This window comes from Hibiscus syriacus, unplaced genomic scaffold (assembly GCF_006381635.1).
Source record: "Hibiscus syriacus cultivar Baekdansim isolate YM2019G1 unplaced genomic scaffold, ASM638163v2 tig00111273_pilon, whole genome shotgun sequence".
In the NCBI taxonomy this organism is placed as follows: Eukaryota; Viridiplantae; Streptophyta; class Magnoliopsida; order Malvales; family Malvaceae; genus Hibiscus; species Hibiscus syriacus.
This window is the reverse complement of record NW_024063040.1, coordinates 2,059,240-2,078,441: the sequence shown is the minus strand read 5'-3', so window position 1 is coordinate 2,078,441 and position 19,202 is coordinate 2,059,240. Positions and strand designations below refer to the sequence as shown.

The 19,202-nt window shown below is 36.9% G+C and overlaps 2 protein-coding genes and 1 pseudogene across 2 annotated transcripts; 2 read left to right on the top strand and 1 right to left on the bottom strand.

The window, feature by feature from the left end:
• Positions 1–2,091: 2,091 nt before the first annotated feature.
• On the top strand, positions 2,092–4,491 carry LOC120157637 (annotated as a pseudogene).
• A 289-nt stretch (positions 4,492–4,780) lies between these two features.
• LOC120157636 (serine/threonine-protein kinase-like protein CCR4) lies at positions 4,781–7,080 on the top strand. Its single transcript, XM_039168716.1, has one exon. It carries the CDS (start codon positions 4,781–4,783, stop codon positions 7,049–7,051), a length of 2,271 nt encoding a protein of 756 aa, XP_039024647.1. The 3' UTR covers positions 7,052–7,080.
• Positions 7,081–8,830: 1,750 nt separating this feature from the next.
• Positions 8,831–11,687, bottom strand: LOC120157491 (MICOS complex subunit Mic10-like). Its single transcript, XM_039168598.1, has 3 exons — positions 11,513–11,687; positions 10,317–10,429; positions 8,831–9,080 (listed from the first exon to the last, which is right to left on the bottom strand). The coding sequence occupies exons 1-3, from the start codon at positions 11,643–11,645 to the stop codon at positions 9,066–9,068; spliced, it is 261 nt and encodes an 86-aa protein (XP_039024529.1). The 5' UTR covers positions 11,646–11,687; the 3' UTR covers positions 8,831–9,065.
• Between the last annotated feature and the right edge of the window lie 7,515 nt (positions 11,688–19,202).

Genomic DNA, 19,202 nt, shown 5'->3' with positions numbered 1-19,202 from the left:
CTTGAGACAACTTTTCTACTGTTGAATTTTATTATTTCATTTCAATTTTTATTTACTGCTCTTCTTTTGATACATTGTTCTTCTCAATTTTATTTGCCTCGTTTACTTCTTTTAATTCTTTTCATCAAATCACGCCAAACCCCCTTTGTTTTATTTCACTTTTACTTCAGTTTCTGAGATTGAAATCAAGACAAAGATTAATCAGAAATTCCAGCAACTCCTCGTGGAATGACCCTCTTCCACTGTTCTACTTAAGTTTAATCTATTTATTTTACTGTCCGAAAGGTTTTATTTTATTTATTTTGGTGAGTAAAACGACGCTTGTTAATTATTTTTCTCTCAACGTAGTCTTCCAACTCATAAAATAAATTCAATGTGGTTATTTGACCAACATTTTCTATCATTGACCGTTATGGTGATGATGCGACAGTTCACAGTACTGATGTGGTAGTCCAGAGTGTTAACGTGGCAATTCATGATGACTGATAACATGACAGATGGACTAAATTGATTTTTTGATTTCATTCGAGGGTCAAACTGATTTTTTTAATAAGTTCAAGGTTTTATTTTTTTAAGTAAAAGTTATTTTACATTATAAATATAAAATTATTCAAACATTCAAAAAAATATTAAAATATTAAAAAATAAAAACAAATTACTAAAAAAACAACATACATATTAAAAATACTAAAAGTATTATAATAAATTTAAAAATAATTGTGAAAATATTTTTTTTGGTAATTAAAATTGAATATATATAATAGGTTATAAAATAGTTATTTATAAATTATTAAAAAATTAGAAAGATATGTTATACATAATATATACATGTAACATATAAATATATCATCAACACTTAAAAAATCCTAGCAGCTTTCTTCATTCTCTCCCTTTTTTTTACAATTTATATTAACTTTATTGGTTAATCCAATTTTTTCTTCTTTAGTTTTGTTTAACCAATGGCGGTATCGATTTTTTATGTTGGTTGTCGTCCATCGATTATATTTTTTTTTTGTTTTTTTAAGTTTTTTAATAAGAATAATTATATTTATGTGATATGTTTTCTGCCTTTATGACACATTTATCTTTTTTTTTGTGATATGTTTTTATTTGTCTTTATAATACGTTTATCTCTATCTTTATGACACATTTACCTCAATCTTTGTGGAAGTTTGTGTTGATGTCGATAAATCCATTGGGATGTTTTCGGATGATGAACACGTTGCGTAACGGAAGTAACTGCATCGAAGCTCTGAACCGGGCGGCCACGCTCTTCAACGACTGGTTGAAATCGTTGGTAGATGTGGCTAAATCCGACATGCCAGAATCCAATCTTGTTTTTGTCAACTCTTACAAGATTATAAGTGATATCATCGAAAACCCTTCCTCCAGAGGTAACACTAGTGGTATATTAATCAGGACAAAACTAGTTTCTTGCCACAATAAGACCGGTCGTAATTAGATAATGGTGGTGTTTATTCTTGGAACATTTCAGAGATGTTAACAATGCATGTTGTGAAGTGGTACCGTCGACACAGCTGGAAGGCGGTGGGGTTTTACGCAAGGAAGGTGGGAGAACATGCAGTGACAGAAGGGGTCATGTGTTCTTCGATGGGCTTCATCCCCCGGAAGCAGTGAATGTGGAAATAGCAATCAAGGCTTTCACTTCTAAGCTTCAAACTGAAGTTATCCCATTAATGTTCATCAAACACAGATTTCTAAGCTCTAATTGCGTTTCGTTTTCCATCGCTGTTTTCTGGCTGTGGATTGCACCTCTCAACCTTAACAGAAAACTCGAATAAATTAATTAAGTTTGATCTTAATAATGTCCAAAATCAAATGTTTTCATCTGGGTTTAATTTGATCCTAAACAAGCCACTGTTTGCACTGATGTTTGTTTATGTAATTGTGTGTCTTTCCATTTCAGCCTTTTTCACTTGCCAGGATGGTATTGGAATTATCCGCTGCAAATGTCAATAATTCATCTTCCAAATTATGATTCTCTACATTCTTTGAGATCATGAAATTATTATGTTCAAGGATTAACTGTTCATCAATGGTTAAGCACCCATTTTTCTACTTCCGAATCCAATGTCAGTCCGCAGCAGAGGACAAATTCCAGTGTCTATCCTTGAGTTGAATGCTTTACAGACATCGGATATTTCAAGGAACAAGATTTCTGGGGATTTTCCTAGTTTCGTTTACAAATTGAAAACCTTACCAAGATTGAGCTGTTCTTCAACAAGTTTACTGTTGAGTTGCACTGGGGATTGCTGATCTTTCTCTGTTGCGAGGAAATAGATATCTAGTCGAATCAGATGCATGGGGGATTGCCCCAAGGGATTGGAAATCTGAAGAATTTGGTGGTCTTTCAATCAACATTTATGGAGAAATCCCTGCAGAGTTTGGTGATATGCATCATCTTGTAGGCTTCTCTGCTTATAGAAACAACTTTTCCGGTAAATTTCCTGTGAATTTTGCCAGATTTTCTCCGCTAGACAGTATCGACATATCGGAGAATCAATTTTCAGGTGATTTTCCCAGGTTCTTGTTTGAAAACAGGAAACTAAGGCTGTTAATGGCACTTACCAACAACTTTTCCGGCGAGTTTCCGGATTCGTATGACGAATGCAAATCATTGGAGAGGTTGAGGGTCAATAATAATCATCTTTCTGGGAAAATTCCTGATGGAGTTTGGGCACTTCCAAAGGTAACCATGATTGATTTTGGTGATAATGAGTTTAGTGGAAGGATATCCCCATGATTGCATTTTCCATCAGCTTAAATCAATAGGTTTTGAAGAACAATAGATTTTTAAGTAATCTTCCATCAGAGCTTGGACAATTGGCACATTTAGAGAGGCTTCTTTTGAGTAATAATAGCTTTTCTGGCAACCTACCTGCGGAAATTGGTGCTTGGATGCATTTATCTTCTTTGCATCTTGGGGAACACTCGTTAACTAGATCAATACCAGATGAAATCGGTGATTGTTTTAGGTTGGTGGACTTGAATCTTGCTGATAATGATTTCAGTCGAGCTATCCCATCAACAGTATCATTGATGAGCTCTTTGAACTTCTTGGATCTTTCTGGAAACAAACTCACCGGTCCGATTCCAAAGAATCTGGAAAATTTGAGGCCAAGTTCTATTGATTTGTCCGAGAATCAATTGTCTGGAAATGTTCCTTCTGATCTCTTGACTATAGGTGGAGATGAAGCATTTCTTGGGAATAAGGGACATATTCGAAAACTGTTACGAACGGTACCATGTTGAATGTCTGCAATGAAGGGCAGAGCCAGAAGAGGGTGTTTGGGGGGTAGAGGGAATTGTTTGTATTTGTTATAATGTGAGTTACAGGAACTTCAAGCTTAGACAACCCGACATTGTAAATGGTTTGTAAGGCGAGGAGGGAGTGAACTCGAAATGGAAACTTGCATCTTTTCACTGCATGGATTTTGATCCAAATGAAATATGTAATCTGGAGGAAGAAAATCTGATCGGGAGTAGAGGTACTGGATGAGTTTATCGGCTCGATTTAAAGAAAAAGGGCAATGTCGTTGCTGTAAACCATGGAAGGGGGATGATATGAAGGTTTTGACAGAAGAAATAGACATTCTGGGGAAAATCAGCATGGAAACATACTTAAACTCTATGCTTGTTTAATGAAAGGAGGACCAAACTATTTGGTGTTTGAATTCATGTCGAACGGTAGTCTGCTTCAAGCATTTCGACTAGAGAATAAAGTTGGAAATCCAAAACTGGATTGGTATCAAAGATAAAAAATTGCATTAGGAGCTGCTAAAGGAATCTCTTACCTGCATCATGATTGTTCAGCTCTCATCATTCGTGATATAAAATCCTGCAAAATTTTAGTAGATGAAGATTATGAGCCAAAAATTGGTGATTTTGGTGTTGCAAAGGTTGCTGAAAAGTCTCTCAAGGGAACCGAGTACAGCAGCTTTGCTGGCACCCATGGTTATATTGCTCCTGGTGAGTTTGACGAGTTCATTACCAATTTTCTGAGTTTACATAGACATAAATCTGTATCAAGTACTCGTTTCTGAATCCAAGTAACATAGGTTGTGCCTGACAGGGCAAGCATAGGCCGAGTTTCCCACCATCTGTTACATTGTAAGTAAATATGGAGCACCTAATACTTAGTCTATTATTTTCTTTGGCAGAGCTTGCATATACTCTAAAAGTGACTAAGAAGAGCGATGCGTATAGTTCTGGAGTGGTACTAGTAGAGCTAGTAACCTTGTATTGGGTTTTTAACTCATCTCGTCGTCGTCCAGGTTCATGACGGTCGAGTGACCGCTGAAACTGTTCGAGACACATGATTAAGGTGTTGAAGATTGGCCAAGCATCAGAATTTGCGGCCTACAATGAGAGAAGTGGTGAAGATGCTTACTGATGCCGAACCTTGCAGTTCCATTTCAGCAGACATGGAATCAGACAAAATTGGTAACGGTTTTCAGTAGGGTTTTTTTTTTTGTACAAACAAATATTTATATCAAGCTTTACTCCTATAACATGGGGACGCATTCAGTATTCAAACAGCAGGTTATTTAAAATTAATTATAAATTGGGTGGTTTCGAACGTTGACCACCCACACGCACCTCGGTTGCTTCAAAAGGACTTTGTCTCAAAACTCCATCAAACTCTTCAAGCCGCGTTCAGTTCAATTTCCTGGTTCTCCAACAATTTGGGCCTTCTTTATTTACCCGTTCACATCATCTTTCATCCCACCATGAAAGCACTTGGATCCAAACAACTTCAATGGGTCGTTTCTTCCCTCTCCTGATTGCTGCTTCGTTTCTTTCTTTTGTTTCATTCAGTGTTTCACTCTCCACCTTCTCCATATCTGAAACTTCGAACTTTACACTTGTGTGTGCTTTAGTACCATCTCTCAATTGTTCTACCTTATCAGGAACTCGTTTTCGAACCCCTTTCGACCCCCATGTTTCGTTTAGTGGGATTGTCTCCGGGGACGGGTTCTTGTGTGGTTTGAGGCCATCGTTTTCCTCACCTAATGCCTCGGTCATGCATTGCTGGAGATTCTTCAACAATGGTGCTACTATGGAGTTTAAACGAATTTACAATGGTCCAGCTCTTACCCAACTCGAAGCTGGAAACTCACACATTTGTGGTCTTAATGAAACCAACGCTCTTGAATGCTGGCAATGGCCCGAATTCAATCAAACCTGGGAGTATCGGAACTTTTCTTCGATCGCTGTTGGTGAAGGATTTGTGTGTGGATTATCAAAGGAAGGAAAGATCAGCTGCCATGGAGACATAGATGGTGTATCGGGTCAAGAGCCTAAAGGGAATTATAGCGTGATTGCTGCTGGGTTTAACCATGCTTGTGCCATCAGCAGAGAGAACGATTTAGAGTGTTGGGGGGACACGGTGGTCGACGATACTCCAACCACGAGGAATTTCAACGCACTGGCTCTGGGATTGAATCGAAGCTGTGGGTTGAGGACTAATGGAACAGTAGTCTGCTGGGGTCAAAATAACTTCACTCTGCCGCAGGAATTGGAAAGGCGTAGTTTCATTACAATCAAAGCAAAGAGAAATGTCTTTTGTGGAGTTTCAACGTTGAATTATTCGTTGGTTTGTTGGGGTGATTCAAGGTTTAACTCGAGTTCCTTGGTATTCTCGGAAGTTCAACCAGGGCCATGTCGGAATACATGTCCATGTGGTACACTGCCGGGAACTGGTTCGTTTTGCAGCAATGGTGGATCCGTCTGCAAAGCTTGCGTGCCGATATCGCCGTCCCTGCCATCTGCTCCCTCACCTACACAACCTCAAAACAGATCCACAGACAATAATTTGAATGGCAGAATGGTAGCTTTCCTAGTTGTTGGTTGTGTAGGATCCTTCTCATTGTTGCTAGTAGTCGGTTTCTTTGTCTTCAGATATTGCAAAGGTAGAAGATGTCGTATCCATGACTCAGATCGGCTCGATGAAACCAATGCGTCGGCTTATGATGTTTCCAATAAGCCCCAAGCCTCATTAGCACCAGCAGTTCTTGAGAAGCGTCTCAGCCAATTGACAAGCGTGGGATATACAATTTGTTCGGAGGAATTTTCTTTAGATAATCTGATTCAAGCCACCAACAATTTCTCTGAAGATCATAAAATTGGTGTTGGCAGCTTCGGTTCTGTCTACCGAGCCACTTTTGATGACGGCCGTGAAGTCGCCATCAAACGAGCTGAAGTAACAAGTACTTCGTCCTACGTGATCGGCACTAAGCATCGAGAAGATAAAGATGAAGCCTTCATTAACGAGCTCAAATATTTATCTCGCCTCCACCACAAAAACCTTGTCCGACTATTGGGATTTTACGAAGATGCCAATGAGCGTGTACTGGTATACGAGTACATAAACAATGGCACACTACACGACCATCTCCACAAGCTCCAATCTTTACCCTTCATGTCATGGGCTACACGGCTTAACATAGCACTAGACGCTGCGAGAGGGATTGAGTACTTGCACGAATACGCCGTACCACCGGTCATACACCGCGACATCAAGTCTTCGAACATTCTACTCGATGCATCTTGGGCCGCAAAGGTATCCGATTTTGGATTATCATTGTTGGGCCCAGAGGATGACGAGTCACACATCTCGCTGCGAGCAGCCGGCACAGTCGGGTACATGGATCCAGTATACTACAGGCTCCAACGACTAACCACCAAGAGCGATGTGTACAGCTTCGGTGTAGTACTGCTCGAATTATTATCCGGATACAAGGCGATCCACATGAATGAAAACGGGTCACCGAGGAATGTGGTTGATTTTGTGGTTCCATATATTGCCCGTGACGAGATTCATAGAGTTTTGGACCGTCGAGTCCCAGCACCGACCATGTTCGAAATAGAAGGTGTTGCAAGTGTAGGATATTTAGCAGCTGCCTGTGTGGGACCCGAAGGCCGACAACGACCATCAATGTTCGAGGTTGTGAAGAGCTTAGAACAGGCTCTAACTTCGTGTTTGCGTCCCCCAACCTTGTCTAGAACCAGTACAGAATCGTCAACGTAGCTGAAAATTTGTATTGTAAAGTAGATAATTTCTTTGAGTTGTTAGTGTTTGACGTAGTTACGGAGTAAGGTTCTATTTGAAATGGCCAGCGAAAACGGCGAGAGTAGGTCAAACAAAGGAATAGCTAAAAGATCTATGCACGTATAGTTCACCATTGTTGACGTTGACTTTGTTAGATACAAACTTCTACAATTCGTCAGATTTCACAAGTCCATATTAGCTCACCAAATCTAATGCATAGCACAAGGATCAACTTATAAAATATAAGGGCTCAATTGCATTTTTAATTATAGTATAGGGACAATTGTCTACATGTCTTGTTGAGGAAAAAAATAATGATGGCGGGTGTAACTACCCATACTGATAATAAAAAAATAGAATCGAATAAAATAATACATACATTAATTGAAACGCCATTAAAAAAATTTGACAAATGAAGATAAAAGACAACGTCATAAGTCGTTCAATATAATATTGATAATATGTATCAATAATTAAAAAATGAAGATGAAACAATTTATTACACTGAAATTTAATGAAAACCTTTTAATGTTATATATATACACACACTTTATTTTTTCTTTTCATTCTTGACCTCCAAAAGCTGTAATTATTATCCACAATATTTAAGAACTTTTCATTCAGGACTGTGCACAATTTATACTTATTCCTCTGAGTTTTTATTATTTTTTTCCTTCTTTTGGGGATAAATACGAAGAATTTATTCCAATATTGAAATAAAGTAGAGGAAAGACCAGCAGAGTTACATGCAGGAAAAAGCTCAAGAAACAGCATAATACCAGGCTAACATGGTCCCCAAGCCAACTTATACAAAGATCATTAGTAAGAAAAACAGGAGATGAAATAACACTTGCACAATCTTTAATACAGTTTGGAGTTTAGGGTTTTCCAGAATGCATCCTTGAATTCCGTGGCTTCTATATATGATGTATGGTGTTCTTCAAAGACAAAGGATAGAGTGGGGAGCTTTCCTTTCAAAGCCTAAGCATCCTAACTCAAATAGAAGCTCCAAAGCAGCCTAGTTTAGGTTTAGTGAAAATCGGTTCGGTTTGATCCCAACCTAAATAGGCCAAATGAGCATTCAACGAAGAAGGGATAACACAGTAAATCACAATGTCAACTGCTATAGACAGTTGCTTTGGGACCATCTTTTTATTCTTTCCATTCCACTTGGTTATTTAGACCTAAAAATGGAAAGACGTTTGATCTTAGCTTCTTCCAGATGCAAAGAAAACTGACCTTAGTTTGTTTTCGCTGCCCATTGTCAGCTTGCACTGTTTCACACAAACTCAGGACACAGGTATACAATTATGTTTCGGTTCAAGGAGGAGAATGAAATGCGAGGACATTTTCTATTTGAGCAACAGTTAAACAGAACAATGCTGTTTTTGGAGGACTAATTGCATTCATCTGCAACCGTCTAAAACTTACATTTCGATGAACCTCTTCAAATTAGAGAAATTTTGGAAGGCAGGCTTCCCCTCTCCCTCTCACCTTGCGACTCACAAGCATAAACGAATCAAGATTATCAACAACCTTTTGCATTCTACCCAGATCGAAACTTCGTTTCACTCTTTACGCAGTAGTCCCAGCAAATGAGAAAGCAGAAAATAGAGGGATGGGAGAAGAAATAAATATGTGATAGAGATTCAAATATGACCTACACCACGAGGCAAGCTAAAATGTAACTCCACATATTGGCACTCAACAGATATAACAAATGCAAATCTTAACAGACACAAAATTCAAGCCTGCAACTTAAGGAATTATTACATTCTTCAAATTTGTGTTATTACTTATGATAGAATTACAAAGCAAAAGACAACTGGAGTCATGCCAAATTTCCGGTGCATCATGTTAATTGTTGACCCACCAACAACAATGTTTGTACTAAAATTCAAAAGACATTGCTGGGGAAACCACAAACAATACCAGCTTATGAAAAACTCTGAATTCAAACCTGTAAACTTAGAGGAACTTCAACAACTTCAACTCACTGCTTCCCATCCTGGAAACATAAAGAGAACAAAATGAAGTTTCTTGCAGAGATTTTTGAAACACATTAAGTTGACTGATATACAAATTAATTTTGATAAACATCTGTCACACACTGATTTCAGAAAGATAGTCAAAGTTGATAGAATGTTAGTGAAGTATAAAATTTTAGTACATCTATTAAAGAAATAAATAGTGTTTAAACTGCCGAGGCTGTACAAAATCATCCAATAGACCGGGTGGCAAAGAACCATCTAGCCATTATAACCTGATGAATTGACTTGCTCAGGCTAAAGATGAGCAAATAGTTAGTTAAACCAAGTTAACCGAAATTCTGCAAGTTTATTCAGTTTGTTTATTCGGTTCGGTTATTGGTTTAGGAAATCCAAAATGAATAAACAAATTAAATCGAACAAGCTTTTTTAAATAATAAATTACTTGTATTGCGTATGTTTAATTAATTTAATCTAAATATGATATTAAATACCCAAATATGTAATAAAGCAATCCAACAATTCAAATAATTGCATATAAATGTTTTATTTAACAATTGAATTTTTTTATTTTTTAAATATATCTTTTTTAAATATATCTTAGAAACAGGAAAAGTAAAAATAAAAAATTAACAATTCAATTTATTCGGTTATTTCAGTTTGGTTAAGAAGAAATCCAATTTTGGCAAGTCAATTTGGTTTATTCGGTTATTGAAATATAAAATTTCAACCGACCAAACGCACATCCCTAGGTCAGGCAACATCGCTAATTTTTTTTTCGTAAGTGATAGCCTTTGACACTTCCTATGATTGCAAATATGTTTTGATAAAATGAAAGCCAAGCTCATAGTAGTTTCGGTTCACTAATTGAAGTGTCTTTAAATTTTATCCATCATGACCACTCAAACTATCACTTAATAAATCACTTTTTAATTATATAAACTATCACTTAATACATCACTTTTTAATTATATAATTGGTTACAGGAATTATCGTAGGATAAATTTACTTAACATTGCCAATTATTGGATTTGGGGTTATGAATCCCATAGGGTTGGTTGGTTGGTTGTTGGGGTTGAAGTTGACAATGCAAATCTGCCCGTTTAATACCTTCAGATAACTGGTAATGGTCAAACAAGAATTTAACATTTGTATAACAAAAGATTACCACTAAAAGTAACTAAAATATGAATTGGCAACCTAGAAAAAGCATTAGTTCAAAAGAAACTATTAGCTGAGTAAAACAAAACTCCTACCTGGGAAACAGGAGCATCATATCCATAAAAATTACGAGAACATTCTGTATATGCAGATCCAATTCCAATCCCAGCACCTAAAGCTACCGAAGCCCATCGAGTCACTGGACTCCCTGGTATGGAAAATCAAAATGCATCAATATTACGAATTCAAGGGAGGAAAGAAAGAGAGGGAAAAAAATCACAGAAATGGAAGGCACAGAACTAATAATGCTTGGATAGTAGACTACCATAAAAAATTCAATGCAATTCAAAAGTGAAGAACGTGGTATACTCTAACTACTGCCTACATGAATTCCATTAAGGCAAAATACATAATCACTTTAACAGTTTCAGCTTTACTGGGTAGGAGTAATAGAAAAAGTTTTAACTCAGCTGTTAACCTACAAGGATTGTGTTTATGAGACATAAAATTAAAAACATTTTGCATTCCATCATCTGCTCAAAGCATCAATTTTTTCAGGAATCCTAGGCAAACCAGAGCGGTGGCGAAAGGAGCTAGTTCTGGTGCTGGAGTATATGTAGGTAAATCAATCATACAGGGATGTAAGCGCTGCTTGAATGTCTTAAAAGCATGAAATGTCTATGTTGCTCCCAATCTTTAGTTTTCTTTAAGTAATGTGTGACACTCGTGTCTGACTAAAAATCGGACATTGGCATGGTAATCTGATCCTCCAAGCACCCAAGAAACATATATATATAGAGAGAGAGAGAGAAAAACTTAGCAACAGTTGAACATATCTGTGTGGAACACAATCACGTATCCAACACTCACAGGAATCCCCGTAATACATGGCTCCTTAAGGAAGCCAAATGATCTAAAACATAGGCTCCTACATGGATATTCATGTTGCAGATAAGAAAACAAGTATAATAGTTTCGGCATTCCAAACATACATAACGTCATCCCATTCATGACATCATTATATAGAGGCATCGCATCGGAAATGCAACAATAAAATGGACAGATGATGGCAATTAGAAAACAATATCTGTATGACCAATCAGGCCAATCAGCAACGGTTAACAACTACAAGCTGTAAAACACATCATCTAGTTCAATCTTTAACTTGAAAATACTAAATTCTATAAATTATGTACAATTTGTTTCAAAAGTTCACCAATCGAACGCTTCAAAACCAATATCTTAAAAGAAAAAAAATGAATTGACAAAATTTGGAGAAGACGAGACAAACTGAAGAATAGGAGGCCGCCAAAAGCACCAGCGGCTGATGAATAAACGAAGCGGCGGACAGTGAGATCGAGGCAGTCGTCCCATTTTGCGTTAACATCATACTTTTCCGGTACCAATCTCTTGTTATCTGTCATTTCCGAGGTTTTTTTTTTTTAATTCCTTTCTTTTTTCTTCTTCTTCTTCTTCTTCTTCTTTTCTTTGCTGTTATTGTTGTTTTATTCCTCCTTTTGCTTCGTATTGTCTCACCTTTTCGGGTCTAGGGTTACACACCTTGGGCTATTGAAATCCGAGCCTTCGATCTAACATCGGGTTAGAAGTGTCAGTGGAAGGGCCGAGTTATGATAGCAAACATTTATATAAACTCAATGGAGCTGGGCCTGAATCATGTTTGGTAGGTATATATTCGAAGAACTTTTCACATTTGTTCAATTCCATAATTCATATAACGTTTTTATTATTTTAAATACATATTTATATACACACTTTTATAAAATTTTGTTATTTTATAAAAATATGTAAACAATAGAATCATTTTAATATAATATTTTAAAAATTTACACTATATTTATATTTCAAACATCAATTATTTTTAGACGTATCACAACAACAATAACAACAAAACCCTAATCCCATATGCAATAGGGTAAGAGAGAGGTAGGGTAGTAGGCTTCCCCCAACGCCAGGTTGAGAGCAGCTTCCGTGAAAGACCTCTGGTAGTCAGAAAATTAAAAAATAAAGATAAAATACAATGCACGTATAAATAAATAAATACATAGTTGAACAGTCTTCATATGCAGTCTACACATGCGCGTTTGTACTGGGAAGTAATCCCTGCAAATAAATCTCTGCGTAAAAATCTCTGTATATAGACAGAAAAACGTAAGTTCAGGCTAAATTTAAAAAGAGGAAACATGAAGAAAATGATACACAGTAGTCAGCGATAGCAAGTTACGAGAATGAATAGAGTTAAATGGGTTAAAACCTACACTAAGGCAACACTACTCTGCTACCCTAGTTCTAAGCCTTCATAAATTCCAATGACAGAAACGTATAAAAAGTAGAAGTCATGGAAATTACTACAAAGGCTTTAAAAAGAAGACAAAGATGCTACACCTTATTGTTGTGACCCACACTACTCGGCTACCCTGGTCTTAAGTCTCCATACTTTCCTGTCAGAGGTCATGTCCTTGGTAAGGGCTAAATCCTTCAAATCAGATCTCAAGCAGTCTACCCACTTCCTCCTTGGTCGATCTTTCCTTCTGGCACCGTCTACTGTAATCGACTCTACCCTCCTGACCGCATCTGACGGTTTTCGCCTAAGGACATGCCCAAACCATTGTAGCCTTCTCTCCCTCAACTTTTCGAATACAGGCACCACCCCCAAGGACCTCCTAATTGCAGAGTTTGGTGTCATGTCCCACAGAGTCCTACCACATGCGCATTGAAGTATTCTCATTTCTGCGGCCTCCATCCTCCTTACGTGATCCTTATTGATTGCCCAACATTCTGATCCATATAGTAGCACCGGTCTAATTGTCATTCTATAAAATTTTCCCTTGTGTTTTAGAGGCACCTTCTTGTCATATAAAACTCCAGTAGCAGCCCTCCACTTTAACCATCTCGCCTTTATACAGTGTGTGACGTCATCATCTACACCCCATCTTTATGTATCATAGACCCTAGGTACTTGAAATAATCATTTGAGGGGAGAACGTGTCATTCGATGCATACTTCTACATCTTCATCGTTTTGGTTCCTACTGAAGTTTGAACATAAATACTCTGTCTTTTCAATATTGATCCTTAGACATTTTTCTTCCAAAGCAGTCTTCCAGGTAGCCAGTCTACTATTCAGCTCAGTTTTTGTTTCAGCAACTAGGACAATGTCGTCAGCGAAAAGCATACACCATGGAATATCGTCTGGTGTTGCATAAAAGATGTCGTCCATAATCAAGGCGAAGATGTAAGGGCTTAGATGTAACATCCCAAAATACGGGTTAGTGATTAAATTGTAAAGTTTCAGAATTTGGTGATTAAAGTAAGATGATTGAATAGTTCAATGATTTGTTCGAAAATATTTCCTAAAAGTTTATAGTAATTATCCAAAGAATTAAAGGGCAAAATGGTTATTTAGCATGAAAGATATTTTTTCTCCAATAAAATGAATGAATCACGTGGGGGTGGGGAAAGAGTTATCTGAAAACTATTTCTTCTTTCTTTCTTCTTCTCCCAACCGTGGAAGCTAGGCAAAGGTAAGGGTTTTCTGATTTGTTGATTATTTGTTAAATTAAATGTTAGGTTTTGATCATTAGATGATAACTAAGCTTAAGGAAAGCTTAAGTTGTCTTATAATCAAAAGATGAAGAAGTTATAATAGATTTAAGAAAATGACTTTTTATATGAAATTATGGGAAAGAGTTGATAAGTTGAATTTGAAGTTAAATTTGACTTGTCATCATGTTAATTAAGGAATATGAAGTGTTAGAATTGTATTTAGAACATATTGAAATTTGAGTATGATTCTTGAATTACATATGAAAGATAGAATTTTGAGTTTATGGATGGTTTTCATGGATATAAGTTGGTTTAAGTAATGGTAGTTGAGTATAATGACATGATAGGGGTTTAAAATAGAAGAATTGGGTGAAGAATTGATGATTTTCGGGCTTAAAATACAATTTCTGGGCATAGGGAACCAATACCCTATGAATGGGAATCGATTCCCCTTCTTGAACGAAAAATTTCCAGTATGTTCAGGGGGTATCGATTCCCCCTAAAGGAAAAATGAAATTTGGTTTAATAATCTGGCTTAAGTTGTTAACATCAAGGTTAAGGTTTAGGCTTCTGATAGTTGTTTTGAAATGTTATATTTATGTAGATATTGAGCCTAAACAAGTTCTGGAATAATCAAAGGATTAAAATTGATTCAAATCAAACAAGGCTAAGGTGAGTGCAATTTTAATTGTACTTATATTATTGAACGAACATTGGCTTGCGATGAGCTAGTGACGGAGTTACTATGGTAAGAATTGACTCCTAAAATGTTATTTGATTTGTGATGCATGCAAAACATTATATATGGATGTTTTATACATCATTGGGAAGTATTTTTGATAAGTATATTTCCATGTTTGAATGCATAATTCCATAAGCACAAGCATGTGATTGATATGGATATTATGTGTGCATGAGTACATGAAAGTGGGCATATGTGTCTTATGTTATTTTATGTGACATGATTGATGTGAACATATGAGAATAAAATATGAGATACGTGAAATTAATATATGTGAATACATTCATATGTGAGCAAGATATAATATATGTGTTTACATGAGAAATGATATAAGCTATATGATATGATCTACATGATTACATGTACATATAATACATGTGATATGATATAAACCTATGTGAAATGGGTTATATGAAAGGGGATCTATGAGATCATACAAGAATGATATAAGTGATGTGAACAATAATAAATGATAATGCCCATGTTATGTGATATGAGAGCTAGTGGTATAGTTGGCATGCCAGGAGTCGAGGGTTACATATGTCCTATAAGACATATGATAGGTCCTATGGGACACAGATTACATCATTCGGGATGACAGGTCTTTCGGGACACAGATGACATCCTTCGGGATGATAGGTCCTTTGGGACACAATTTATACGAGCTGTGGTGACAGCATATGTGTGCACAACCTCAATGTACTCACATACCTCTATTCTCAATAATATACATGGGCAATACAATTGAAAGATAAATTAAAGTGAAAGTGATGCAAAAAGATAAGTTGTATGTGTGAATGACATAGTTATATATATATGTCATATGAAATATGTACATGCATATTGAAAGGTCATGATCGAATGGTATGAATGCATACTCATGAATCTACTATTATATGTTTATTTATTGCCTCACTAAGTCTATGACTTAGCGTGTAAGTGATTTACACGTAGGTACCAAGAAACGAGAAGAGCAAGAATAGAAGTGACAAGGACAGTATTATTACTAGAAGATCATATCAGAAGTAATTGACAAAGTATGTATTTTGGTGTGTATAGAGTGTTGGCATGTAATAAGTCATTAATTACGAGTACTCTGATGGAGTTTGTATTTTGTGGTCATTTTTATGTAAATTAACATATTTTGCTTTAAACAAAGTTTTAAATTTCTCTGTTTTCAAAAGAGTCAAAGTTTGAAAAGTCAATGTGATACCTCAGACTCGTATTCGGGTCGGGTACGGGTTGGGGTGTTACATTAGAGCCGACCCCTGGTGGAGTTTGATTTCCACCGGGAATGCCTCGGTGTCGCCAACTGTAATCCTGTCGTAAGTAGTAGATCTACAGTACATATCACGAATCGCCCATATATAAGCAGTTAGGATTCGTCTCGTTTCCAAGGTCTTCCATATCGTATCGCGGGGTACGCTATCATACGCCTTCTCAAGGTCAATGAATACCATGTGAAGATCTCTATTTTTTATCCCTATATTTCTCCATAAGCCGTCGAAGTAGATGAATCGCCTCCGTAGTAGACCTGTCTGGCATAAAGCCAAATTAGTTTTTTGAAACCCTAGTAACCTGTCTCAACCTAGCCTCTATCACCCTTTTCCATAGCTTCATGGTATAACTGTGTAGTTTAATACCTATGTAGTTACCACAACGTTTGGGATCTCCTTTATTCTTATAGATTGGTATCACCGTAGACTCTCTTCACTCCTCTAGCATCTTGGCAGTCTCTAAAATAATATTAAAAATGTTTGTCAACCACTTAACTCCCTCTTCTCCTAGGGTCAACCACACAGTGATAGGAATTTTATCTGGACCAACAGCTTTGTCCCTCCCCATCTTTCTAAGGGTCATTTTGACTTCCTCAATCCCAATCCTACTTGTAGGGCAGTCATTGGCCTTAGTATGATGGTCGGCTGACCCATCAACGATATTATCTCTATAGGGAGAGGCATCGTTATTAAATAAGCTAAAGAAGTAACTACCTCAAACCCTCTTAATATCATGATCTTTCACTAAAAGAACAGCATTGTTGTCTTTAATAAACCTAATGCTACCTAGATCCTTTTTCCTATTCTCCCTAAATTTTGCAAGCCTGAAGATGTCATTTTGTCCTTCTTTAGTGTCTAATCTCTTGTACATTTCCTCATATGTCTTATCCTTTGCTTTAGCCACTGTTTTCTTGGCTTCCCAATTTGCCTCTTTGTATCTTTGTTTAGCTCTCGATCTTTCTTTGTCGTCATTGCATTGTAGCAACTCCTTGAAGCAAGTTTGCTTTGTCTTCACCTTAGTTTAGACTTCGTCGTTCCACCACCACGATTCTTTATGTTCCTTGACCTTCCCTATCGATAACCCAAGGGTGTTTTTGCCACCTCTCTGATAGAATTTTCCATATTTTTCCATAACATATCTGCATTATTTGAGTTTGTAGTTACAAAATCTGTATGAGACAAAATCTTACTCCTAAAGTCATCAGATGTAGCTCCAAGTAAGTTCTTCCAAAGGATCCTAGGTTTACGTAGTTTTGCCCTCCTATGAGTGCTTCGCCCGTGGCGTACGCGGAACACCAAAACCAACAATCTGTGTTGTGATGCACATGCCTCTTCAGGGAACACCTTACAGTCAATGCAAGCCAATCGATCCCGATTTCGAACCAGGATGTAGTCAATTTGGGTACAATGTCCCCCGCTATGGAACGTAATCAAGTTCACATCTCTCTTGTTAAAGAAGGAGTTAGTGACCACCATATTGTGTGTAGTAGCAAATTCAAGCAACGAACGTCCATCCTCGTTCATACTACCAAAACCGAAACCCCCATAAACACCGTCATACCCATCGATTTCACTACCTATATGGCCATTGAAGTCTCCCCCTATGAAAACTCTTTGATCCTCCAGAATGCTCCTAAGTACATCATCTAACGAATCCTATAAGCAACGTTTTCCCCCTCCCCTAGGCCAACGTATGGGGTGTACACTGAAAGGACATTCACCACTTCCGCTTCTATAATAACCTTAATCATCATGATCCTATCACGGTATCTACAAACTTTAACTACATTTTTCTTGAGCCTAGAGGATACCAAGATACCCACCCCATTTCTAGCATTATCTACGCCTGTATACCAAAACTTGTACCCGTTGCACTATCTGGCGCGAGCCCCTTTCCACCTAGTCTCTTGAATACATGCAAAATCTATTTTCCTATTACTTAGTACGTCGGTCAGCTCCAGCATCCTAGCATTTAATGTGCATACATTCAACGTACAAACTCTAAGTCTAGTCTCCTTGACAGCACTCTGTCGAGCCCGCCCCCTATACTCCCTATGGGGTCTAAAAGAAGGACATGGCCTCAAGTAATCATCTATATCCGAAGCTATGAGGATCTATGAAAAATGAATCCAAAGAAGACAAAAGATGCACAAAAAACGCTAGAGAATTGATGGGTACTAAGAAGCCTATTTGGTTACTTAATAGGATTTTAATTTATATAATACTATTGTTATTATTATTGCTAAAAGCCTAGTGTTAAAAGGGGGGAAATATAATAATGTTGATTTTTATCTTCCCAGATAAAAAATGGCACTACTAAATTAGAGAATTAAGCATTACGCAATAACTAGCCCTAGGTTAATAAATGAAAAAAACATTAATTTCCTAAAGCAATCAAGAAGAATATGCAAACCCTAAAAAACCTAAGAGGAGTGTAAATTGAAAGCGGAAGCAAGAACGGATGCGATCAGTGCTTTGAGAATTCCGATGGCAATAACCAGAATCGCGAGGATGATGACGTCGATCGAAAAATAACAAGGGGACAGAACACCGCCTGGGAACAAGACCTCCCTAGATCTATGAAAAGAACTCAAGAAAAAGTGAAGTATAAAGTACAAGAAAATAATTAATTGAACACGCTATGAACAAAACACGATAAAATAACAAAACAATCTAAAATTAACAAAGGTAAAACACGAGAAAAATCCTAGATCTAAACCAGATTTACAGATAAAATAAAATAAAATAAAACAAAGAGAGCGAATAGAAATAAGGAAGAAGAAAGATTAAGAAAACATATAATAATACTTAGCTGGATGAAGATAATAGCAGACTAGATCTTAACAAAAATACTACCAAAATTATATATAATATATTTTCTAAAAGGAAAACTTTCTTACGCTAAAGCTTTGGAGAAGCATTAAATTCACACAATAAAAGCATTAATCTATAATAAACAACAAATAGGAAGATTAATTTCAAAATAAAGTAAAAAAAGGAAGTTCTCACGAGAACTATAGAAAGCATATCAAGCTAACTAGAAAAGTAAAAATCCAAATCCAAAGAGAAGCAGATCCCAGGATGAATCGGAGCTGGTTTCTGAGTAAACAGATCCAAAGAGGCAGGGAGAAGGGGTGAAACCGAGCTTCAGATGGGCAAACGAGCTGAGCTCCAGAAACTTAACAAACTGTAAAACATAGAAACAGAAACGCTGGCACATATAACAACAATAGGATGGAAAATTTGGCGAGATCCGTGGAAAACCACGATCTAAGCAGCTATAGGGAAAATATAAGCTAGTAAAGAAAGATCCGTAGAAAAACAAGAGAAAAAGCAGCAATGGAGGATTTGGAAGAACCGTTGCAACTTCATTTTCACCAGTGTGAGCTGGTCCTCGGA